Genomic DNA, 20230 nt, shown 5'->3' on the forward strand with positions numbered 1-20230 from the left:
GAACAAAACATGGTCATTAAGAGGCTGTTGTGTTTTAGGAGAGGATGTTTTGGCTTAGCCCTTCTTTGCTGTATTTTATGAGGTGAAGTGTCTTGGGACACGGATAGAGATGAGGTTTTGTTACTTTTCTCTTCAGATTAAGGCTGGTGTTAGGCTGCTGCTCTGTATGGTTTCAACAGTAACATACAGCACATCCCCATACCAAAGATTCTTGCAAGACAGTGGCTGCTGTTGGTCTCAGATTGATGCACTGATCCCAAATTTTTCCCTTCCTGGGGAAATGCTACAGACACTTCCTTCTCTGCCTTTAGCTACACTTGAATATACATTTGAAAATGAGGCAGTTACAACTATTTTTATGAACGGCCTAGGTTTTTTGGCTTTTTCAAAGTCGTGCTGAGAGCACACTTCAGTTTGACTCGACTTTCCATTTGGGACCACTTTTTTTCAGAGCAGCTCAGTGAATTGCCTAGAATGTGAAGTTCCCTCTGGAATTACAGGGATGTCTCTGGGAGCTGCTGGTGCTTCTGGGAAGGTGGATATTGAATGCTTGGTTGGTGTTTTTTTTGTTTGTTTTAAATCACACTTTAGACTTGTGCTTAATAGGGCTTCACCTTGAGTTAACACACCCTTTTCCTGTCTCTCCACAACCCTCTACTGAAGACTGGGCTAAGTAAAGGCAAGGTTTAATTAAATTAGGGTTAATTGCATGAATATAAGAGCTATGTTTGTGTAGTGCTACACTAAGAGAAGAGGGGGCTTAGTGGTTAAACCCATCCATCTCTCCCAGACACGTGATTGTTCTTTCTCAGGCTGTACTGGCAATAGAGTACAGGAAAAAGGAAAAAAAACTTTCTAATTTCTGTCTTTGAGGTTTTAAGAATTCTATAGCAGCATTCGCATGCATTTAGTATTATTCTACAGTGGAAAAATATAGATTTTCCTCTTTAAAAGGAAAAAAATAATGTTATTTTTTCTTCAAGTTGGAAATGATGGCTTCGTGAGTGTTCCAGCCTGCATGATTTCTGGAAGGATTACTTTAAACCTATTACCCTAGTATTTCATTGAGGGAGTACCTAGCCTTTTTCCAAACTTACAATATCCAACATAACAGAGCAGAGACTCACTGTTCTGAAGTCATTCTAACACATCAAAAAGAAAGCCCACAGCCCCCTCCCCCACTTTGCTATAAAAAGAGCAGTCCACACACAAACCATACTGAGATCTTTCCTCCCTGTACTTGTACCGGTGTATCTGAAGGCCTTTATCTTTTGCTAAATTTTAAGAACTGCTTAGTATTACAAAGCTGTGTGAAAACCACTTGCTCTTTTTCATGACATAAAAATGAGTTGTATTCTCGAGTAGTTTCTGAACTGCAGCTAAACAGAGAAACATACAAATATCTAGGGCAGGGGTAGGTGAATACTGACACAAACCAGGTATGCTTGACTCAAAAGAGGGACAACTTGTTCTGAAAGTGCATGACAAAAATAGCACGTTCACACCCTCAGCAGCATTTAAAATAACTGAATGCTCTGGAAGAAGGATACTGATTCTGGGTTTTTCTCCTGCAAGAAGCATGAGCTATATGAATTACATAGGTAACAAACTGTTTAATATTATAATTTATTTGTATACAATCATCGTGTACTCTGCCTCTTGGTACAGTAAGTTGAATGCTGCACGTTGTCTCCAGCCACAACAACAGTCCTATATTAATGGGACTACTTGAACTGATGAAAATGTGGAAAGAGAAATACCACTGCCTAGCAAATAGATTTTTTTGGAAAAAAAAAAAAAGTAGCCATCACAGTTGTTAACTGCAGTAAATACTTGAATGAAGTTGGCAGCAGTTTGATAGTAACTAACTAGCAGCTGGCTGGCTCTTCCACTGCATGAGCACCTTCAACAACTGCTTTCACACACTTGGCCATAGTCTGGGATGCTCTACTGATTGAATCTGGAAAGGAAAAAAATAAAACACTTTTGTGTAAACTGTTGATTTTCAGCATATACCGATACACACAGACAATGTAAGAGATTTAGTACAGGACTGCATACAGATACAATATAGAAAAACACTTAGCTGAAAGTACAGCCTTATAGTTTATGCAAATTCCATATAATTTTATCAGAAAATCATGTTTGAAGAAAAAGATAAATCCTACAGATCTTAGTGGAAAGCTTCAAATACCTCAAAAATCACACTGTAGAGCAAAGTATAATGTATTGCTGATTTTGGATTGGAAAGGCCTTACTATACATACCTGTCATATAGAAATCTTTTATTGTGAGCTGTGGTGGAACAAGAGGATCAGCAAGAAGCTGCTGCTTCACTAACTGTGGCAGGAAAATTTAAAAAAAAAAAAAAAAAAGGTCAGCCAGCTGTATGATAGGAACTTGATACAAAAGTATCTGTTTAGTGAAGTTTGCATTCACTATTCAGTGCAGACCAAGGTATGTTTACAATACTATGTATGAAGAAGGCCCATTCCTTTAAAAAGCATCAGGCTACGTAGATCAAGCTTAAATGCTTTGCTTTTGATTACCTTTGATAATTCATTTGCCTGCTTGAAGTAGTTAGCCTCTTCCACATCATCATATCGGACCAGATTAGGAGATACTTCTTCTAAACGCTTCCGTATTTGATCAAGGTTTTCATAAGGCAAGGTCATACCAGCCATCTAAGAGATTCGTAGAAAGAAATGCCATCAAGTCTAGGTGTTTTAATACATAGTTTTTTCAATTACCAATCCATTAACACAACTAAAGTGAAAAATCTACACTTCTGAAAACATAAGCGATTATAATGTGCAAACTAAAGCAAATTTGCAATATTCTGTTGGGCTTTTGATGCCTACAGTTAAAGTTACCCTCTTTATTAAAAAAAAAAGTTAGGCTTGTTTGCTACACAAAAGAAAAAAAGACAAAAAGTACTTTTCTCCTTCCATATAGATAATCTCATTTGTATTTTCCCTTGCTTACCAGCAAATATGATAAATTGATGCAATTATTTATGCATCATGTTTCCAGTGACTTGTAAGCATGTATTTGATCTTATTTGATACCAAATCCTGTCCTAAGCATTGTTTTCTTTCTAAAATTCAAGGAACTAACTATCCTCCCACCAGTTTGCTCTAAAGTGCTTTGTGAAGACCAGCAGAATTTGCAGACAAAGCTTCAGACATTATGCATTCCAATAGCAAGCAGCAACTACAACATTAGTGCTAGCTCCAAAAGGTAAACAGTATAATTTAATTCACAGAATTATGTAAGGATTCAATACAAAACACTACTACTTAAGACTAAAAGCATGCATTTCTCTGAAAATGTACCTCGTTTTGGAAACACTTTTCAATATGAAAGGAACTTAACCACTCACTATACTTTTATTAGAAGCAATATATAGCAGAAATGGTACCTCAGAGACAGCTCTAATAATTCTCCAGTCTTCCCTTGCCATCCCAGGTGGTGTTACTGCTACTCTTGTCTGCTGGGCCCTACCTTCAGTGTTCACATATGTGGCTGCCTTCTCTGTATATGCTGCTCCTGGGAGGATAACATCAGCCATGGGAGCTCCCACATCCCCATGATGTCCTAAATAGATGGACAAAGGAAATAGTAAAAGCCATATAAGACATAAGTTAGTCAAATTAAAGAGGAATGCCTTACTAAGGCAATACAGAATTTCCATGTTCCCAGAAAAAAAAAAAGTTTGAGGTTCACTTAAACAGCGACATAAAGCCTATTAGGCTGATTGCTCTGAGTTTTTACATGCCAGCGGGGGAAAATGAACAGCCTGCAAGCAGTGGTTAAATGTGGTTCAGCCTCTGTAGTCATTCAGCTTTGGGGGAACTTCTGGAACAAGGATGCTTAATGAATTAAGGTAATACCATGTTTTGGTAAGATAGAACAGCTGGGAACCAACACACTTTTGTCTGCCAGGTTTGAAGCTATGCTCCAAACTATTCTATATTCCCATATTAGTCATCAACGTTTTCTTATTTTTACCTAAGAAAATAGATAACCAATATCTCAGTTGTTGCTTGGAAGTTTCATTTCATGGCAGAAAATAAAGGCCGTAACTTATCAAAGGGACAGATATGTAAGAGTATAACACTGTTAAGGCGTTCTCTCCAGCTTTTAGATGGTAATATTTCTAAAGTTACTAATTACCTTGATAGATGATAAAGCAATCCTTTGGCAAATCCTGCCGTGTTATACAACCCGAATCTGCTCCCAAGAGGTACAATACTTTAGGAGGATTCTTCCTAATTGCTTCCACTCCTGGTTTGAAACCCAGATCCAAAGCAGCTACCTGGCTTGCAACCCTGTAGGAACAAACATATTGTAACTGCAGGTTATTTCAGAATTCTCCCTCTCCCATCAGAACAGGCTTAATTTCTTTTGACCAAATTTTTTTTTGGAGTGACATAAGATGTCTGTAACAGTAATAGGACAAAAATGAAGCTTAAAGGCAGCTGAGAATTTTGAAATAAAAATCAATAGAATATTAGGTTGATTTTGCTTTTTGACTAACTGATGCTGTCTTCTTTGGGGAATCTCACCTATTTATGATGGGATAGCAAAATAAAGGTAGGCATTACAGGCAAGGGCCTAGAGGCAGACAGCTCACTTGTCATTTAGAACACCAAGGTTCACATTTTGGCCATGAACTGAGCTCAGCAGGATTTTAATTTAGGGCACTCACATGGTAGATGAAAGACTAATTACTAGCCCATCCGCCACTCCGAAGCATCTTAAGTCCACCATTCCATTGCTATTCATTTACTCACACACACACACAAAATATTTTAAAAGAATTAAATCATCATTCTTGTTTTCCAGCAGTCTCTTTCTTTTCCAAAGAAACAGCTTTGCATAATCCTACATAATCAGGTGCCAGGTTTATGATTATATGTAAAAGAAAAAGTTACCTCTGCAGAGTACAGATCTTTCAATGTTACTGTTGCAATAAGTAAATCGAAAAAAAATGTTTTTCCTTTCATACAGAATAATGATTTTTTAAACCTATTAGTGTCCCTCAATCAGTTTTGAGTTTGGCTTCTAAAAACAACCAAATGTGACTTTTACACCTTTTGAGTCCTTTGCTCCTTATGTTTTTCTGATACAATCAACAATACAGGTTCTATTATGTTAAATTTCTTTTTACACTTAAGGCAGATAGATAGCACACCAAGAACATAAAATTCTTGATAGTATGAAAGACTGGCAAGCCACATGTGAAAAAGGTATTGTGCATGTTCTTTAACTAATCAACACCTTGATATTAAATGTTCCGGTTTCAACAGTGGGGTTTCACATTCAGGTTTTCTTCAGAGGACCAAACCTCGTTCTCTCCATACTAGTTTTACATCAACAAAGCAGCTTTTGGCAGGACTTTGTGTCTCCAAATCTGAGAACAACTGTATTTGCTGCAATCATTTTTCCTTTATAGAAGTTGTCAACTTGACAGAGTTTTAAGAAGAGTGGGGAATGACTGTCACAGAAGAAGCTTGCCTATCAAAAGGAGTAATAGTACTCGAAAAGCTTTAAAGCACACCAGCCACTCAGTTAAGATGCTGCACAATAAAAGGAATCTTATAAAAACCACATTACTTAAATACAATTGCCATTTTGTTTGTCTCCCTCTAGATAAAAAAAATCATTTACTTAGATAAAAAAAATCATTTACTTAGCAAGTGACACTGGTGTCACTGTCTTTTACTGGGCACTATGGTATGATATTAAGCTCTTTTGTATTCTGAACCTCTAAATTTAAGCATTTAATTCTGCATTTAAAAATAATAGAATAAGAGAATCTAATATAATCTTATTAAGACCCTGAAAAGTTTGCGAGGTCAAGAAACCCATTTTTACTAATAAGTTTCTGCTAATAATATTCCCTGCAGGTTTTAACCGGGTAAGGTGCTTGTGTATACATAAAGAAATATATGCACATCTATTACGGTAACTTGTTTAAGACCCAGCATTAAGTGAATTAAAATGGCTCCCAAAAAAGCTTTAAAGCAAACCTGTGAAGGATGTTCATGACTTTCCAATCGGAACCAACACCGCTTTTAGTCCTGGCATTTTGTGCAATGGTGGAAACTGCAGCATGAATAGCTGCTCCATCGCTGCGCTGCAATGCTGCACTACCTACCACCACCACTGGCTTTTTGGCCTGGTCGAGGACCTGTTAAGAATCAAGACATGAATTCTAAGGCTCTGAAGACAACTCTTGGTGCAGATAATATTATAAATCCTATAATTTCTACAGAAGTCTGCATACAAAAGTACAGTTCTGGAATGGTCATCGTTTCATGTAGAGATAAACCCAAGAGAAGTTACTGTAACAGTAAGCTACTTTGTCAGTACTGAACTATACTCTTGATAAAAAGACACCTAAGTGGAAACAGCAGTGACTGAAACAGCCTGTTCCACATCAAGAAATATTTCAGGAGTTTCCTGCACTGGAAAGTTTTACGAACTTGAATATATTAAACAGTTAACGCACACTTTGTGCTCACCAATCATTACCTCATCTCTGCATTTGATTAAAAGCAAATAACCCCATATACAATGTGGTACTTCTGATCAAATCTGTCTCTGCAAGGAATCTAGGTTATTAAATTTACCTGGACTGTAACAGTCACATTCTTAAGTTGTGCATACCTTGCAGAACGCATGTTTTCCAGAAGCAATGTCCTGTAGTATTTGCGGAGACTCTCCTAGATGATCATATGTGTAGGTCAAATTCACTGGAGAGCCAACAAGGGCCACGTGCAAGTCATTGTGAAGCCAGCTGAAAACACAGCAAACATTTTATAACATCAAAAGGAATACAGTTTCAGTCAACCAAGCCTGCTAATGTAATTTCCCCAAATAGGACAAATTCTTTCAAAGCAGTTTAAATGTCATTTACTATTTTTGTAACACGTAGCTTAGCATTATTTTGACTGTTAGGCAAGCTCATGGTTTTTAGATATATTTCTCTGTGTACATTCTGGAACCAGTGCTGCAGTACACTTTATAGGAGAAGTATATGACTCAGTCCCTTTCTCCCTCAAACTTTTGCCAGTTCAGTAGAAAAAGGATGCACAAAATGAGGTGCTACACCTTTCAGCCATCTTTTACAGTTTTAGGCAAACACAAACAAAACAAACACCTACAGCTGATATTAAGTTTATTCTTTTGTTTAATTCCTGATCAACTTAAAATTTAAATTAAAATGATTTGTACAGGAGAGCATTTTGAGTTTGACAATGCTCACAGTTTTAGAAATCCAGTTATTTCACACAAAAATCTATCAGGTTATAAATTTCTCATTTATTGCAGCTTCTCGTAGTAGTTTCATAAAAGACAAGTCTTTCATAAATTTAAATGCATCTTTCTTTTCCCCTCAACATTTTAAGGTTGTCATCGTTTAAAATTATGTATTTTGGAAAATCCCTGAACATAGGACAGCATTTTTTAAAACCTCAGTTACCTCCTGCTGACATGTCTTGTTAAAGATGAATTAGCAGTGTCCAAAAGTTTGGAAAATGGCCACATTACTTACCAGAGAAAACATTAATCTTGAATTATTGCTTCTAAATCAGCAAGTCTGATGTGTTATAACAACAATTCCAAAAACAGCAAATTGATACTGAAAACTGTTCTTCAAAATATGCTTTAACAAACGTCTGTAAGATAGAAAGTCTGAAGTGTCTGCATTACCTAACAAAGGAATAAATAAGTGTTTGGACCTGCATAAAATGTCAGTGAGAATGAACAAAATACAGCTTACACACTACAGGGAGAAGAACTGTGCTTTGTCTACACGTCACCATCCCCCTTTCCTAAAAGGGTGAACAAAATTCCCTGAGTCCACCTGGATGAATGCTCTCAACTTACTGCCTGCGGCTCCAACCAAGCATTGTGCCAAATCCAGATGCATTTGCATGCTCATTCACCACTAAGGGATACATACCTCTTTCGAATTCTAGCATTAAAAAGCGGTGCCTCAAAGCGTGGATTGGTGCCAACCAGGAGAAGGACATCTGCTTCCTCCACTCCAGCAATCTTGGTATTAAGCAGGTAGTTAGAGCGTAAATCTGTGCTATAGCAAAGTGATAAAAGAATGAAAGAAGCAAGGCAATGAAAATTCAGTACAAGGACGAAAAAAAACAAGTAAGTGAGAAATAAAGATTCTAGATCACAAAATATGTTTTCATGTCAGGAAGAGAAAGAGTATTTTTTTTGATGTGAATTACTAATCCAAATACAATCAAAAGCTTCTCTCTTTCCTGAATATGAAACAGCAAAACATTAAAAGAATTACAACATAGGTATTTTCTACGTTCACAGTTATTATAAGCCTTCACAAATTCCCATCTGTTATTACACAGCTTAAAAGACTGCAATGTCCTGTGGTTTCCACAAAACTAAATAGAACTAGAATGACTGAATTATCAAACTTTTTATAAGAGTATAAAGCTAGCTTGCAGTAGTGTATTGCTGAACTGGAACAGCCTCTATATATATATAAGCAAATAAATCTTGCTGTAGTGGAGACTTTTGCCTCCATTCACAATCAATAAATACTCTATACATGAACATTGCAAACTCATACAGAACTTGCTAATACATAGGCAGTTACTATCCTTGGCTCTTTCAACATCTTACCATAAACTTTCCAGTCTGTGAGTCAGCTCATTAATACAGTAATTAGGGACAAACTTTCCCTGCATTCTTACCCAGCTCCATCAGTAGGGAAGATCTCTTCAGTGCAGAGCGTATCGCTATTTACTCTATTCAGCAAGTCTTTTAGAGCTATTAGTGCTTCGGCATCCACCAGTCCTCCTACAATTGCTGCTACATCCTTACCTTCAACTGCCTGTAGCTGGAAAGACAAAAGGTATAACTGTGAACAAAAGAAACCACTGAAATAAATTCCCTTTGGACTTGGTAAATGTTTGTTATGTTAGGATGAGCCAAAGCCAGCTGTGCAATCTGCTAGCCTGGAGTAACACAAAGTAATCGGCAGTATCTGACTTCCGCAAGGCAGCAATTCCAGCTCCTTCAGAACTCACAGCTAAAGCAAACAACAGCTCCTTATTCTATGCAGATCTCTCTTAGTTGAATTATTGTTCAGATGTGGCTGATTTTTATTTGGTGTGGCGAGCTTAGGCAGACTGGTTAATGCTTTTATTTTAATGAAGCCACAGTATAGACAGAAAACAAACTTCCAAAAGACAAGCTCAGGTAGTAAACTCAACTCAAAAGATATTGTCTGAGAAGCAATAGATTTCATAACAAACCCTGCTACTGTACCACTGGGAAAAATATCCTTGAGGAAAGTTCAATTACAGTTATTCAATTCTACTTTATCCCACATAAAATTTTTAATCAAAATCCAGAGCAGTCATGCAGCACTTCATTTGAGCACCAGAATCAATCACTGCTGAGAGAAAGCAATGAGGCAAGCACAATTCAGATAAGTAATACAGAATTAATGGCTTTGATGGCAAAAGTGTTGATAGCACAATTTCAATAAATTTAAAGATTCTGATAGATCAGAGTAATTCAAGAAAGTCACTTTCTCCTGGATTTCTGAAGTAGTTTAGCTTCCTATTTAAATAAAAGTAATTTCTCTCCCAATACCCTAAATTATGCACTGCCTGCACGTTCCTGAAATAATGATAAGACAAAGTTCTTCAGATGGTCTAATCCACAAAATAATAAACCATATTCAAAAGATAAGAGATTTAACTGGAAATAAAATGGAAGCCAAGTTTTCCCTACTAACCTTAAGGAAAAAAGCCCTTTCCTATATGGCTGTTTTCCTATTATTCATTTTAATATGCCCAGCTTTAGAAATCAATTTTACAATACATATATTGAAAATTATTCTTACCACACCAGCAACACGAGTTAACACATCCTCCCATGAGGCATAAACAAACAGTCCTTTCTCATTTTTGATCATTGGCTGAGTAAGTCTCTGACGCTTCAGACCATCATAAGCAAACCTGAGTGAACACCACTTATATTAGTAAAAAGCAAAGACAAGGATAATTGTGTTTACTAAATATTTTGTAGGTTTGTGCCTTTTTAAAAGAGCTTGCAACAATTAGAAAAAAGCACAACAAATATTTCCTCCCAAAATCCAATTTTCTCAAAAACATGCAAAAAAATCTGACAATTTTTGGGGAAAAAAGAGGCTACAAAAATGAAAATATTACAAAAGCCAATAGCATCAATTATCATTTTAAACCTATGTTTTTTACCAATTACACTTAATTGTACCTTCCCAATAGTAACAATGGAATTCAGGAATCAGCACTTCTGTCCACATTTATGATTCTGTACACGTTGCACATGTGTGCAAACACCTCCCACTCACCTTGTTTTGTCAGATATCCATTCCTCATTGATATCTTCATGCAGCCTTGGCAAAATTCTCATCACTTCTCCAGTCCTTGTGCTTACTACAATGTTGCTTCCAAGTGCATCAAGAACATCAATTGACTCTACCTTTCTGTTTAGGAGAATAAGTAAACCATTTGCAGTTTTCTATATACCACCAGCAGCAAACTGCTTAACAAACATTTATAAAAAAAAAAAAAAAAAAAAAAAAAAGGTGCTACAGGTTTAGCTTCAGATAAAGTTAAGAGCTTAGTTTCATGGATATTTAATATCCTCAACAACTACTGAGTTAACAAATTTGAATTTTACTTTTTTGAACAAATTTGAATTTTACACTTTTATGTGTATAAACACATTTTTTCTAATAAGCAGTCAGCGTAACCTACAAGATCAGCAGTATAGTTTACACACTATACTTCACAAATTATAACATCTTTCCTTTTTAGAATGATTTTTGAGTCAATAACAGAATTTGTGTTATGTTAAATCTACTAAAATGTCTATAACAGAAATGCAGAGAAAAAAAAATCAGAGAAAGCCCTTGGTATCAGGGATGGAGTGATGGGCACATTCCTAGATGAAGTATGGTAAGAAAAACAGAGAAAGCTGCATCTTCAATGTGAGTTGATATACACACCTTGTCTCCCATGGGCGTGCAGTAAAGGCATACGGCTTGGAGGTCAGAGCACCAACTGGACAGATGTCAATAATATTTCCTGATAACTCAGACATGAACATTTTTTCAACATAGGTACCAACTTGCATATCATTTCCTCTTCCGGTTGTTCCCAAGTCATCTACCCCTGCAACCTCACTAGCAAATCTGGTAGACACAGAAGGAATGAAAAACAAATCTGGAATGTACAACAACAACGTGGCACATTTTTCAACTCTTATTTTCCGAAGATAAAATATTAGCCTTAGTCCATACACCAGAAAGAAGAAGAAAACAACTATTTAGATATATCAGTCAGTGCCATCACATGCAGGACTACATATCTGCTTAATTTCATTTAGATGAGGCTACAAAAACAAGGTAGCTTAAAAAAAAAAAAAAAAGTTGTTCAGTAGTCATTAAATTTCACAGTTTAAGTCCAAGACCAGCCATAACTAAAAACCTTCTAGCACTAGGTAGGTACACTGTATTCTTTTCCATCAGTCTCAAGTTATCTGGTACTGAATCTCAGGACTACAGAACAGCATAAATACAGCTACTAGAGGCTGACAAGAATAAAAAAATCTCGCAACTACAGCTGAGGACATCGCCAGTTCTGTCTCACAGAATCCTGACTTTGTTTTCATGTTTTGGCCATCTCTACTTCCTGTATGACAGCTGTCTGGTAGCTCTGGGAAACCAGTCATCAGTCCCTAGCAGAATAAAATTATTAAGCACAATCAGAAAATAAATTAAGTTTGACTACCCCTCATGTTACTTTCACAAGTAATAAGTTAATACATATACCCGTGCTCAGTATCCCTCAGTATCCAGTGAAAAAATAAAGGACGTTACCTGATACATCGAGTGCACTGTATACACCGAGTCATGATCGTTTTGACTAATGGGCCAATGTTCTTGTCCTCAACAGCACGTTTACCCTCTCTAAATCTACTCCTATCACTGCCAAACATCATCGATTGATCCTAGAATAGACGACAGAAAACAAATGTATCCAGGCTGCTGGACAGCACCTAAGGCAAGAATATAAATGCATGTCTACACAATTTAATTGGATGTTTTACCTGTAAGTCACATTCTCCACCCTGATCACAGATAGGACAGTCCAAGGGGTGATTTGCCAGCAGGAACTCCATTACACCCTCCCTGTTGAGTTCACGAATACAGTTAATGTTAGCTTTATACCCTTTACCAGATAGTACAAGTAATCAGCTACAGGAGGCTAAAAGAAAAGTACCTTGCTTTCCTGGACTTCTCAGAATTTGTTAGTATGTTCCAGCCCTTCATAACTGGCATGGCACAAGCAGCTACTGGCTGCAATCATCACAAAAAGCAGGAGTGAGCACAACATATTTCTTCCTGGTATAAGCAGAAATCCCTGCCTCCCCCCACAACATTCTTACATAGGCCATCTGTTACTAGTTTAACATGTTGCAGAAATAAAAAGGTATCTGCAAAGGAATAAAAAGAGGAGCGAACCAACACACAGCCACTAGAAGTCATACTAAATGTATGTAAATAGTTGATGTAAGGTTGATGATTTTGAAAACCTCTAGTAGTGAAGTTCGGAGCACGCATCATTTATTTACTGGGTATTTATTTGTACACAGCATTTCCCAAGAATCTTAGAGTAAGTTTTTTCCCAAGATTACTGCAAGATTAATAAAAACTCCTGCTCAGAAAATGAATCCCTCCTACTTTTCTCTCACTTTGTGACACTGACTGTCGTGACTTCAATCTTTAGTGATGATTGAACATTTCCAGAAATGCAAAGCTCACACTATTGAATTCAAGTTGAGGTGAGCTAGAAAGCCTTGCATATGTGTGTATTTAAAGGTGTAATCCGAGACTGATCTCTAAAAGAATGACTTAACTATCCAAACAGACTTCTTACAACACCACTGCTGAAGACAGTATACAATCATAAAGTTAATTACTATTTCACAGCAAATTTCATTGATACAAATTGCATTAAAATACCGAGTAATAAGTAACTGCAACCTCCATGTAGCTAGAAAAAAGCTGCAAACACTAATCTCACAGCTGAATTCAAACATTATCTGAAATTTACTACTTGTGTAACATCAACTGAAAATCTGCAACTGAAGCCTTAACTACAGAACATAAAAACATATCCGACTAAAAATACACAGCTATCAAATGCTCATCTCCAGTAGCAGGATAATCCGTAAGAAACTGAGTGACTTTGATCCATAGGTCTAAAAGTAGACAATTACTACGGTCCAGCATCATACTTCACCTTAACGCATACAAGACACAGAGATGAAATTAAATGCAGAAGGGAAAGACCTGCTTGCAGCAGTTGAATTACAGCAATTTGTGTACTAATAGTGCAGAAAATTATTTATATGATAAAAGCAGGCCCTAAGCACAGCAGAAAATTTTAATTCCCATGAAACACATACAATACCTTTGGAGCTTTCTCTATTTCCACAAGACACATCCTGCAGTTTCCAGCAACAGAGAGACGATCATGGTAACAAAACCGAGGTATCTGTATTCCAGCCTTTTCACAGGCCTACAAAGAGAAAGAAACAAAGGAAAATTCCATTTGAGTGAGATCTTTCACTTCCACCTCATAAAACATAGTGGAATTTTTCAAGGAATAGCAGTTTTAATGCTCAGGAATACGGTGCATTAAACCTTTCAACTTAAGTTGACTAAACTTTTAACTTTCATAGGAACAAATTAAAAAAAAAACTGTTGTCAAGCTGAAATATGTAAGGTTATTAACTATATTTTTTCCACAATGCATAATTGAGGAAATGCAAATTGACTTTTCTTCATTCTTTCCTTTCCGCAAAGAACAGAGAGAATTATTTTCAGTAGATAGGACGCTAAAAGTAAAAATCATTTTTAAGAAAAGCATGCACTATTTGAACTAAAGCACATAAAAGAGGAAATTTGGAAAAATATAAAAGAAACAAGGGGCATAATGACTTCAGATAATTCAACAACAAGGACACTCTGCATGAAGGTCAATCTTCAACCTTAGTAGAACCCCAAGGCCAAAGAAACATTCTTCCATTCTGTGTCTAAAGAGGGAAAAGGAGGACAGACAGAAGAGATTTCCAGAGAACAGAGGAAGGCTTTTTTTTGTGTAGAAGCACCCTGTCTAATGGGATCGATGCTATAGCACTAGCTTCACCTGCCAGGAGAAACACCACTGAATTCAGTAATTGTGGGTATGGGCTACCACTTCAAGATCAGCATCAAAGCACACTCTGGTTAAAAAATAAAAAAGACCTAACTTTTTTTATGATTTCTACCAAAAAAATTACCATGTGTAAGCACAAACAAAAAGTTAACAAAAAAAAAAACAAAAACACACATAATTTAAGAAAACGTTACACTAGACTCCAGCTGGGGGCATTCTAAAACCCAGCTGTTAGTAACTTGTATCCAAAGGTGCAATTTCAACTAGAACTTAACTAAGTCTGCTATTGTAGTGCTTAAGCTTTGCAGTTTGGATTCAAGCTGTATGGATCTTCTTTCACACAGCTACGACAGTCACTTCTCTATCAAATCCTGAACTCCTCCTGAAGGATCTGTACCCACACAAAACGTCACCACAGTAAGTAAAAACACCCCTACAGAATTTCAAGAAGCAAAGAGAATTCTTGCTACTGAGAATCTGTGACACCACTAAGAAGTGAAACGGGGGGGATGGAGGGGTCCAAAAAAAAATGTAGGCGTGCCATTGCCCACACCTGAAGTACTGTGGTTCCCGGGTTCACCATCACAGGCTGACCGTCCACAAACACCTCTATTTGGTTGCTGGCTGCTGTGGCAGTCGTACGTCCTGAAAAAAAAAAAAAAAAAAAAAAAAAAAACATGAAAAGGGTAAATATAAATAAATAAATGTCTGTCAAGTGCTGCTAGAGGCAAACTGTCAGCCCCCACGCTCCCCGTGACACCCCGTTACCCTCAGTTATACACCACCGATATAATTCCAAGTGCAAAATGCGCTACATAAAGCCCCAGACGAAGCACCCATACGTGCCCTGCAGTAAGCCCAACACCCACACGCACTTACCAGACGCTCCTGAGGCGCGGGCCAGGGCCCTGCGGACGGCGGGCAGGCGGAACATGGCGCTGGGCAGGGCAGGCGCCGCGGTCGCTGTCCCTGTCCGTGTCCCTGTCCGTGTCCCTGTGGCTGTGGCTGCCCCTGCAGCCGCTGGGCTCTACAAACAACCAGAGCACACGGGCCGCCGAGCCCGGGGTCACCTTGGGGCCGCCCCCGCCGCGCCTCCCGCCCGCAGCCCCCGGCCGCCCGCCAGGGGAGGCAGAGCCCGGCCGGCCCCGGCCCCGGCCCCGCTCCCCCCGTGAGGCGGCGCCGCGGCCCCCGCCGCGCCCCGGCCGTTACCTGCTCGGAGGCCGCCGGGCCTTCCCCCCGCAGCCGCTATGGCGGCTGCTTCGGCTCTTTCCGCCGCCGCTTCGGCTCTTTCCGCCGCCCGCCCTCGGCTCTTTCCGCCGCCGCCTCGGCAATCTCCGTGACGCGCACGCTCGGCGATCCCCGGAGCTGGCGGCTTCGGGTGTTTCCGCCGCCCCCCGCCGAGCCCTCTCGGCCGCCGTCACGCATGCGCGCGCCGCCTTCGGACGTGCTCGCCCCCTTCCGCTGCCGCCCGGGAGGCGGGGGGGGAGGGGTCAGGACGTGGAAGGGTCAATTTCTTTTATAAGGCCTCAAAGCGCCCCGGGGCCGCCCGTAGCGTGAGGCGCCTCGCTGCCAGCCCCCCTCCCCTCCGAGGCTCAGCCCCTGCGCGCCCCGCGCCGCGGCGGCGCAAACCCCGCCAGGGACTCTTTCTCCGTCCCTCCGCGCGGAAGGGTACGCGCGCGTTCGAAGCGGCGGAGGGATTCCCGACGCTATATAAGGCGGGCGCAGGCGGCGCCGGACCTCTTTGCGCGGCGGCGCGGCCGAGGGTGCGGGCGTGGGGCGCGCCGCTGCCGCCATGGGCTTCGGGGACCTCAAGTCCGCCGCCGGCCTCCGGGTCCTCAACGATTTCCTGGCCGACAAGAGCTACATCGAGGGGTGAGGGCGGCCGGGCTGCTGCGGGCCTGACGGGCACAGGGGGGGGCCTCGGGCCGCGGGGGGCGCTGGGCCCGCGGGCCTGTGCTGCGCGGCCTGCAGGGGCTGGGGCTGCGGCTGCGGCTGGGGCTGCCCCGGCGCCGTCCTGCCCGCGGCTGGGGCTGGGCGTGAGGAGAGGGGCTAACGGCGCCTTGCTTCCCGCAGGTACGTGCCGTCCCAGGCCGACATAGCCGTCTTTGAAGCCATCGGTGCCCCGCCTCCCGCAGAACTGTACCATGCCCTTCGGTGGTACAACCACATCAAGTCGTACGAGAAGCAAAAGGCGAGGTATGGGTGAAGCAGGGAGCGAAGCCGGGCGCCAGCAGGCCTAGGAAGCGCTGCGTTTGGTTTAGAGGGGTTAAACAAAATCGTGCTTTTCGCCAGTACCACGTGGGCTTTTCTGTTAGCGTTGGAGCAGGAACAGCGCTAGAAGCTGAGCAGATCTCTTCTGTCAGTACGTTACACGGGTCACTTCGAAATTCAGGAAGCTGAATCTGCCTTTGAACGTTTGCTGACACTTTCAGTTTCTGAGACTTGAAGTTTTAGGAAAGGCTCGAGTTGCGTTGCTGCCTGTGACACAGATAACTGCTGAAAGCTGAAATTTCTTACCAGTAATCTTCCATGGGTCTGAAGACAAACATACAAGTAGCAGATGACAAAGCGTTTTTTAATCCCAGAAAATTAAGCTAAATCAAAGATTTGAAATGCAAAAGCCCATATGAAGAAGGGAAACCATAAAAGCAAATGTTATCTTTTCTCTTTTTTAGAGATTTTAGTGTTCATGAAAGGTGCTGTATTGACATCCATGGAGACTGCAGGCCTCTCTAAAAAGGTACAGCATAGGTAGTGTCAGTTGTTACACTGCCTCCTTTACGTGCCTCAGTCCTGTTGTTGAGGGAGTACTTGTAAAGTTGGGTGGCTTGATCACCAGTGGATTTTTGAAGCTCTCTTAACTCTAAATGGGACTGAGATTATAAACTTGTTTGAAAAAATCAATTCTATGGAAAACACTAAAAGTTACTGAAAGCTAAAGCTGATTTTACAAAAATTGTAACAGCAGTTCACAGTAACAATAGACTACAGGCTTAGAGTGAGACTACAACAATATAAGCTCTAGAACATTAATTCATGGGATTTTGGCCTCACACATACTGTCAACGTGTTTACTGTTACTGTTAATTTTTAAATAAAAATATTTTTATAAGTTCACAACATTCTACACAGGATACATACTAAATATATTATTCCATTATAAAAGGTTTTTCTATCCCTACACTCACACAGGGCAGCAGAATTGTGCAGGATCCATCACTGCTTAGACAGGCAATGTTTTGACTATAGGATTTGCTGTAGTTTCAACTAGTGTATTTTCAGGAGTATTGGCAATCATTTTGGGGGATTTCTGTTTTCAAGTAGCAGGATTAATGTGTTTTTAGTTCTTACCATGGTTTTTTTGCTATGAATGTGCTTGTAGGTTCACTGATAAATTGGCAGTATTTGAACTGACATGTGAGAAGCTTCTTAACACCTGCTGTTTTCCTTCAGTTTGCCAGGAGTAAAGAAGGCTTTGGGGAAATATGGTCCTGCTGATGTTGAGGACACAACAGGTGCAGCCACAGACAGCAAAGATGATGATGACATTGATCTTTTTGGATCTGATGATGAAGAGGTACTAGTGACTTGTGATTTTTTTTTTTTTTAAATAATTTCCTGGATTTGCAAATTCTTGCCTTACTAGTTTTGGTCACTGTAATTTGTGACCTCGATAACGGATCCTGCTCAGGATCCTCAAATTCTTCAATCTTTGCATAATATAGAATTTTGAAAGATAAAAATTCTGGGTTAGAAGGGAATGTGTTGTGATGGGATGAAATGTTTGACTGGTTCCATGATGAATAAAACAAAATCACCATCTTTCGGCTGACAGTTGTGATGATTTGTTTTTTTTCCTGAGTAGATGCCAGTCAATCAATCTAATAGCAATTTAAAGATCGGGGTTTTGGTGCTTTTCTATGACTTTGTATTTCTCTTTTTCAGGAAAGTGAAGAAGCAAAGAAACTGAGGGAAGAACGTCTGGCCCAGTATGAATCTAAGAAATCCAAAAGTATGTCTGTGAAGTGCTTTTTAACTCTTTATGCTGGGGTTAGTTTTTATGCATTTGAACAGGATGGCTAAAAACATAGTTGTAATAGTAAACTTGACTGTAGCGAGACGCAAGTAATTGTCTTTACTTGAGTTGTCTGTCAACTTTGCCTTTCCCATAGCAAATCACTAAACCTTAGCATATTTTTTGTCCTGCCTGTTATACTTATGTTTGTCTTACAAAGACTGAGCTTTCTCTATATAAAGAGAACCCCAGGATTTTATCTGATTACAACAGATGTAAAACTGATGTAAAATATGTCTGCATGGGAGTCTCTGCAGGTTACTGTAAGAAAGCTGAGTTTTTAAAGGAAAGGCTGTAAGATGCAAGTCCTCCACAGTTACTGGTCTGAAACTGTTAGGTACTGTAGCAGTTGCAGTATTCCCTCTGTGGAAAATAAACTGTTACCTAGCATTAAGCTCCTTCTCAGACTCTCTGAGAAGGACTTCCTATGTAACAAACAGTGTTAGCTTGCTAATATTTATTTTCTTTTGAGTATTTCTTTAAAATATACACGTTTATCTTAAACATTGGGATATGCATGTCTTAAGTTCTCCTCACACGTATGTTGGTGCAGTAGGGGCCTGCCTGATGAAACAGGAAAAGTTAGTCTTTTAAAGCTAGTTTTGTAAGTATATTCATGAATTTTTGGAAATTTCGTAGCTGTTGATGGTGGTTCTCTTCTCCTTTTCCTCCAGAGCCAGCCGTTGTTGCCAAATCATCAATCTTGCTTGATGTGAAGCCCTGGGATGATGAGACAGACATGGCCAAACTAGAGGAGTGTGTTCGAAGCATTCAAGCAGATGGCTTGGTCTGGGGATCTTGTAAGTAGGACAAAAATCAGCGCAGGGAGAGGGATCTAGTGTGGTTTGTTATGATACTGTATGAATAGGTAGCACTGTGGTCACTGCCTATCTGTGAAAATGCAGGCAGTTATAACAGTGAACGAATTTACATACTACAGTACATGTAGCAGGAACTGTGTACATGTGGTGTTTGAACTAGTGCCCTCCAAATAGCAAACTGATGTTTCTCTGCAGAATCTCACTTCAGTGATAATACAAATGGGGTAGTCAAAAAGGTGTAGTAGTGCAGCAGCCAGGTTAAGATTCAACTACTAATCACACCTTTTGAAGCAGCTTGTGATGAGTGCTATTAGCCAGATAAATCTTTGATTTGCAATTGAAGTTCAACCAATCAAAGAGTATTAAATGGTTGTTGTTTTGGTTTGTTTTTTTCAGCCAAGCTTGTACCAGTTGGCTACGGTATCAAAAAGCTTCAGATTCAATGTGTTGTTGAAGATGATAAGGTTGGAACAGATATGCTGGAAGAAAGAATAACAGCTTTTGAAGATTATGTACAATCAATGGATGTAGCTGCTTTCAATAAAATTTAAATCTGATATATCTAGAATAAATGTAATTGCAAAAACTGGGCTGTGTCTGTGGTTAATTCAAAATCATAGAACCATAGAATGCTTTGGGTTGGGAGGGACCTTAGAGATGATCTAAATTCCAACCTACTGCCATGGGCAGGGACACCTTCCACTGGAGCAGGCTGCCCAAGGCCTTGAACACTTCCAGGGATGGGGCATCCACAGCTTCTCTGGGCAAACTGTTCCAGTGTCTCACCACTCTTCATAGTAAAGAATTTCTTTGTAATACCTAAATCTACCTTCTTTTAGTAATCCAGATAATTAATGTAAAACTTTGTTGATGGGCAAAGTAGAAGGTAAAATTGAATTTCAAGATTGCTCCAGCACCATAGTACCCTAAACCAAAAGTAGAGGAAATAAGCCTATGTTCACCATTAATCTAGACTTAACTTTTATTTAGCATTTTAAACAGGAGTATAAATTTTGTTTCAAAATGTTGGTGAATAAGCAAATAATTGTATGGTGGGTCTTTTTTTAAAA

At 39.7% G+C, this 20230-nt stretch overlaps 2 protein-coding genes and 2 non-coding genes across 4 annotated transcripts; 3 read left to right on the forward strand and 1 right to left on the reverse strand.

Annotated features, from left to right (window-relative positions):
• Positions 1 to 1607: 1607 nt before the first annotated feature.
• Positions 1608 to 15634, reverse strand: NDUFS1 (NADH:ubiquinone oxidoreductase core subunit S1). Its single transcript, XM_068685962.1, has 19 exons — positions 15474 to 15634; positions 15144 to 15291; positions 14818 to 14909; positions 13518 to 13625; positions 12324 to 12400; positions 12151 to 12232; positions 11921 to 12051; positions 11048 to 11233; positions 10388 to 10522; positions 9899 to 10013; positions 8739 to 8884; positions 7973 to 8101; positions 6676 to 6805; positions 6036 to 6196; positions 4177 to 4331; positions 3422 to 3597; positions 2550 to 2684; positions 2268 to 2340; positions 1608 to 1960 (listed from the first exon to the last, which is right to left on the reverse strand). Exons 2-19 carry the CDS (start codon positions 15196 to 15198, stop codon positions 1869 to 1871), a joined length of 2178 nt encoding a protein of 725 aa, XP_068542063.1. The 5' UTR covers positions 15199 to 15291; positions 15474 to 15634; the 3' UTR covers positions 1608 to 1868.
• Positions 15635 to 15976: 342 nt separating this feature from the next.
• EEF1B2 (eukaryotic translation elongation factor 1 beta 2) lies at positions 15977 to 19747 on the forward strand. The gene is made up of 6 exons (XM_068685972.1): positions 15977 to 16136; positions 16338 to 16460; positions 17718 to 17841; positions 18210 to 18276; positions 19014 to 19139; positions 19557 to 19747. Exons 1-6 carry the CDS (start codon positions 16057 to 16059, stop codon positions 19709 to 19711), a joined length of 675 nt encoding a protein of 224 aa, XP_068542073.1. The 5' UTR covers positions 15977 to 16056; the 3' UTR covers positions 19712 to 19747.
• On the forward strand, positions 18053 to 18132 carry LOC137859060 (small nucleolar RNA SNORD51). Its single transcript, XR_011098141.1, has one exon. It is a non-coding gene; the product is annotated as a small nucleolar RNA SNORD51 (small nucleolar RNA).
• LOC137859061 (small nucleolar RNA SNORA41) lies at positions 18648 to 18781 on the forward strand. The gene has a single exon (XR_011098142.1). It is a non-coding gene; the product is annotated as a small nucleolar RNA SNORA41 (small nucleolar RNA).
• Positions 19748 to 20230: the final 483 nt, after the last annotated feature.

Source organism: Anas acuta, chromosome 6, assembly GCF_963932015.1.
Source record: "Anas acuta chromosome 6, bAnaAcu1.1, whole genome shotgun sequence".
NCBI classification, from domain to species: Eukaryota; Metazoa; Chordata; class Aves; order Anseriformes; family Anatidae; genus Anas; species Anas acuta.

Coding starts and splice junctions, on each gene's coding strand:
- NDUFS1 (XM_068685962.1), bottom strand. CDS start 15,198: ATGTTCCGCCTGCCCGCCGTCCGCAGGGCCCTGGCCCGCGCCTCAGGA. Junction 12,052..12,150: donor GTGGAGAATGTGACTTACAG/GTAAAACATCCA, acceptor CGTCTATTCTAG/GATCAATCGATGATGTTTGG. Junction 10,523..11,047: donor GCACGCCCATGGGAGACAAG/GTGTGTATATCA, acceptor TCTCCTAAACAG/AAAGGTAGAGTCAATTGATG.
- EEF1B2 (XM_068685972.1), top strand. CDS start 16,057: ATGGGCTTCGGGGACCTCAAGTCCGCCGCCGGCCTCCGGGTCCTCAAC. Junction 16,461..17,717: donor TACGAGAAGCAAAAGGCGAG/GTATGGGTGAAG, acceptor GTTTTCCTTCAG/TTTGCCAGGAGTAAAGAAGG. Junction 17,842..18,209: donor TTGGATCTGATGATGAAGAG/GTACTAGTGACT, acceptor TCTCTTTTTCAG/GAAAGTGAAGAAGCAAAGAA.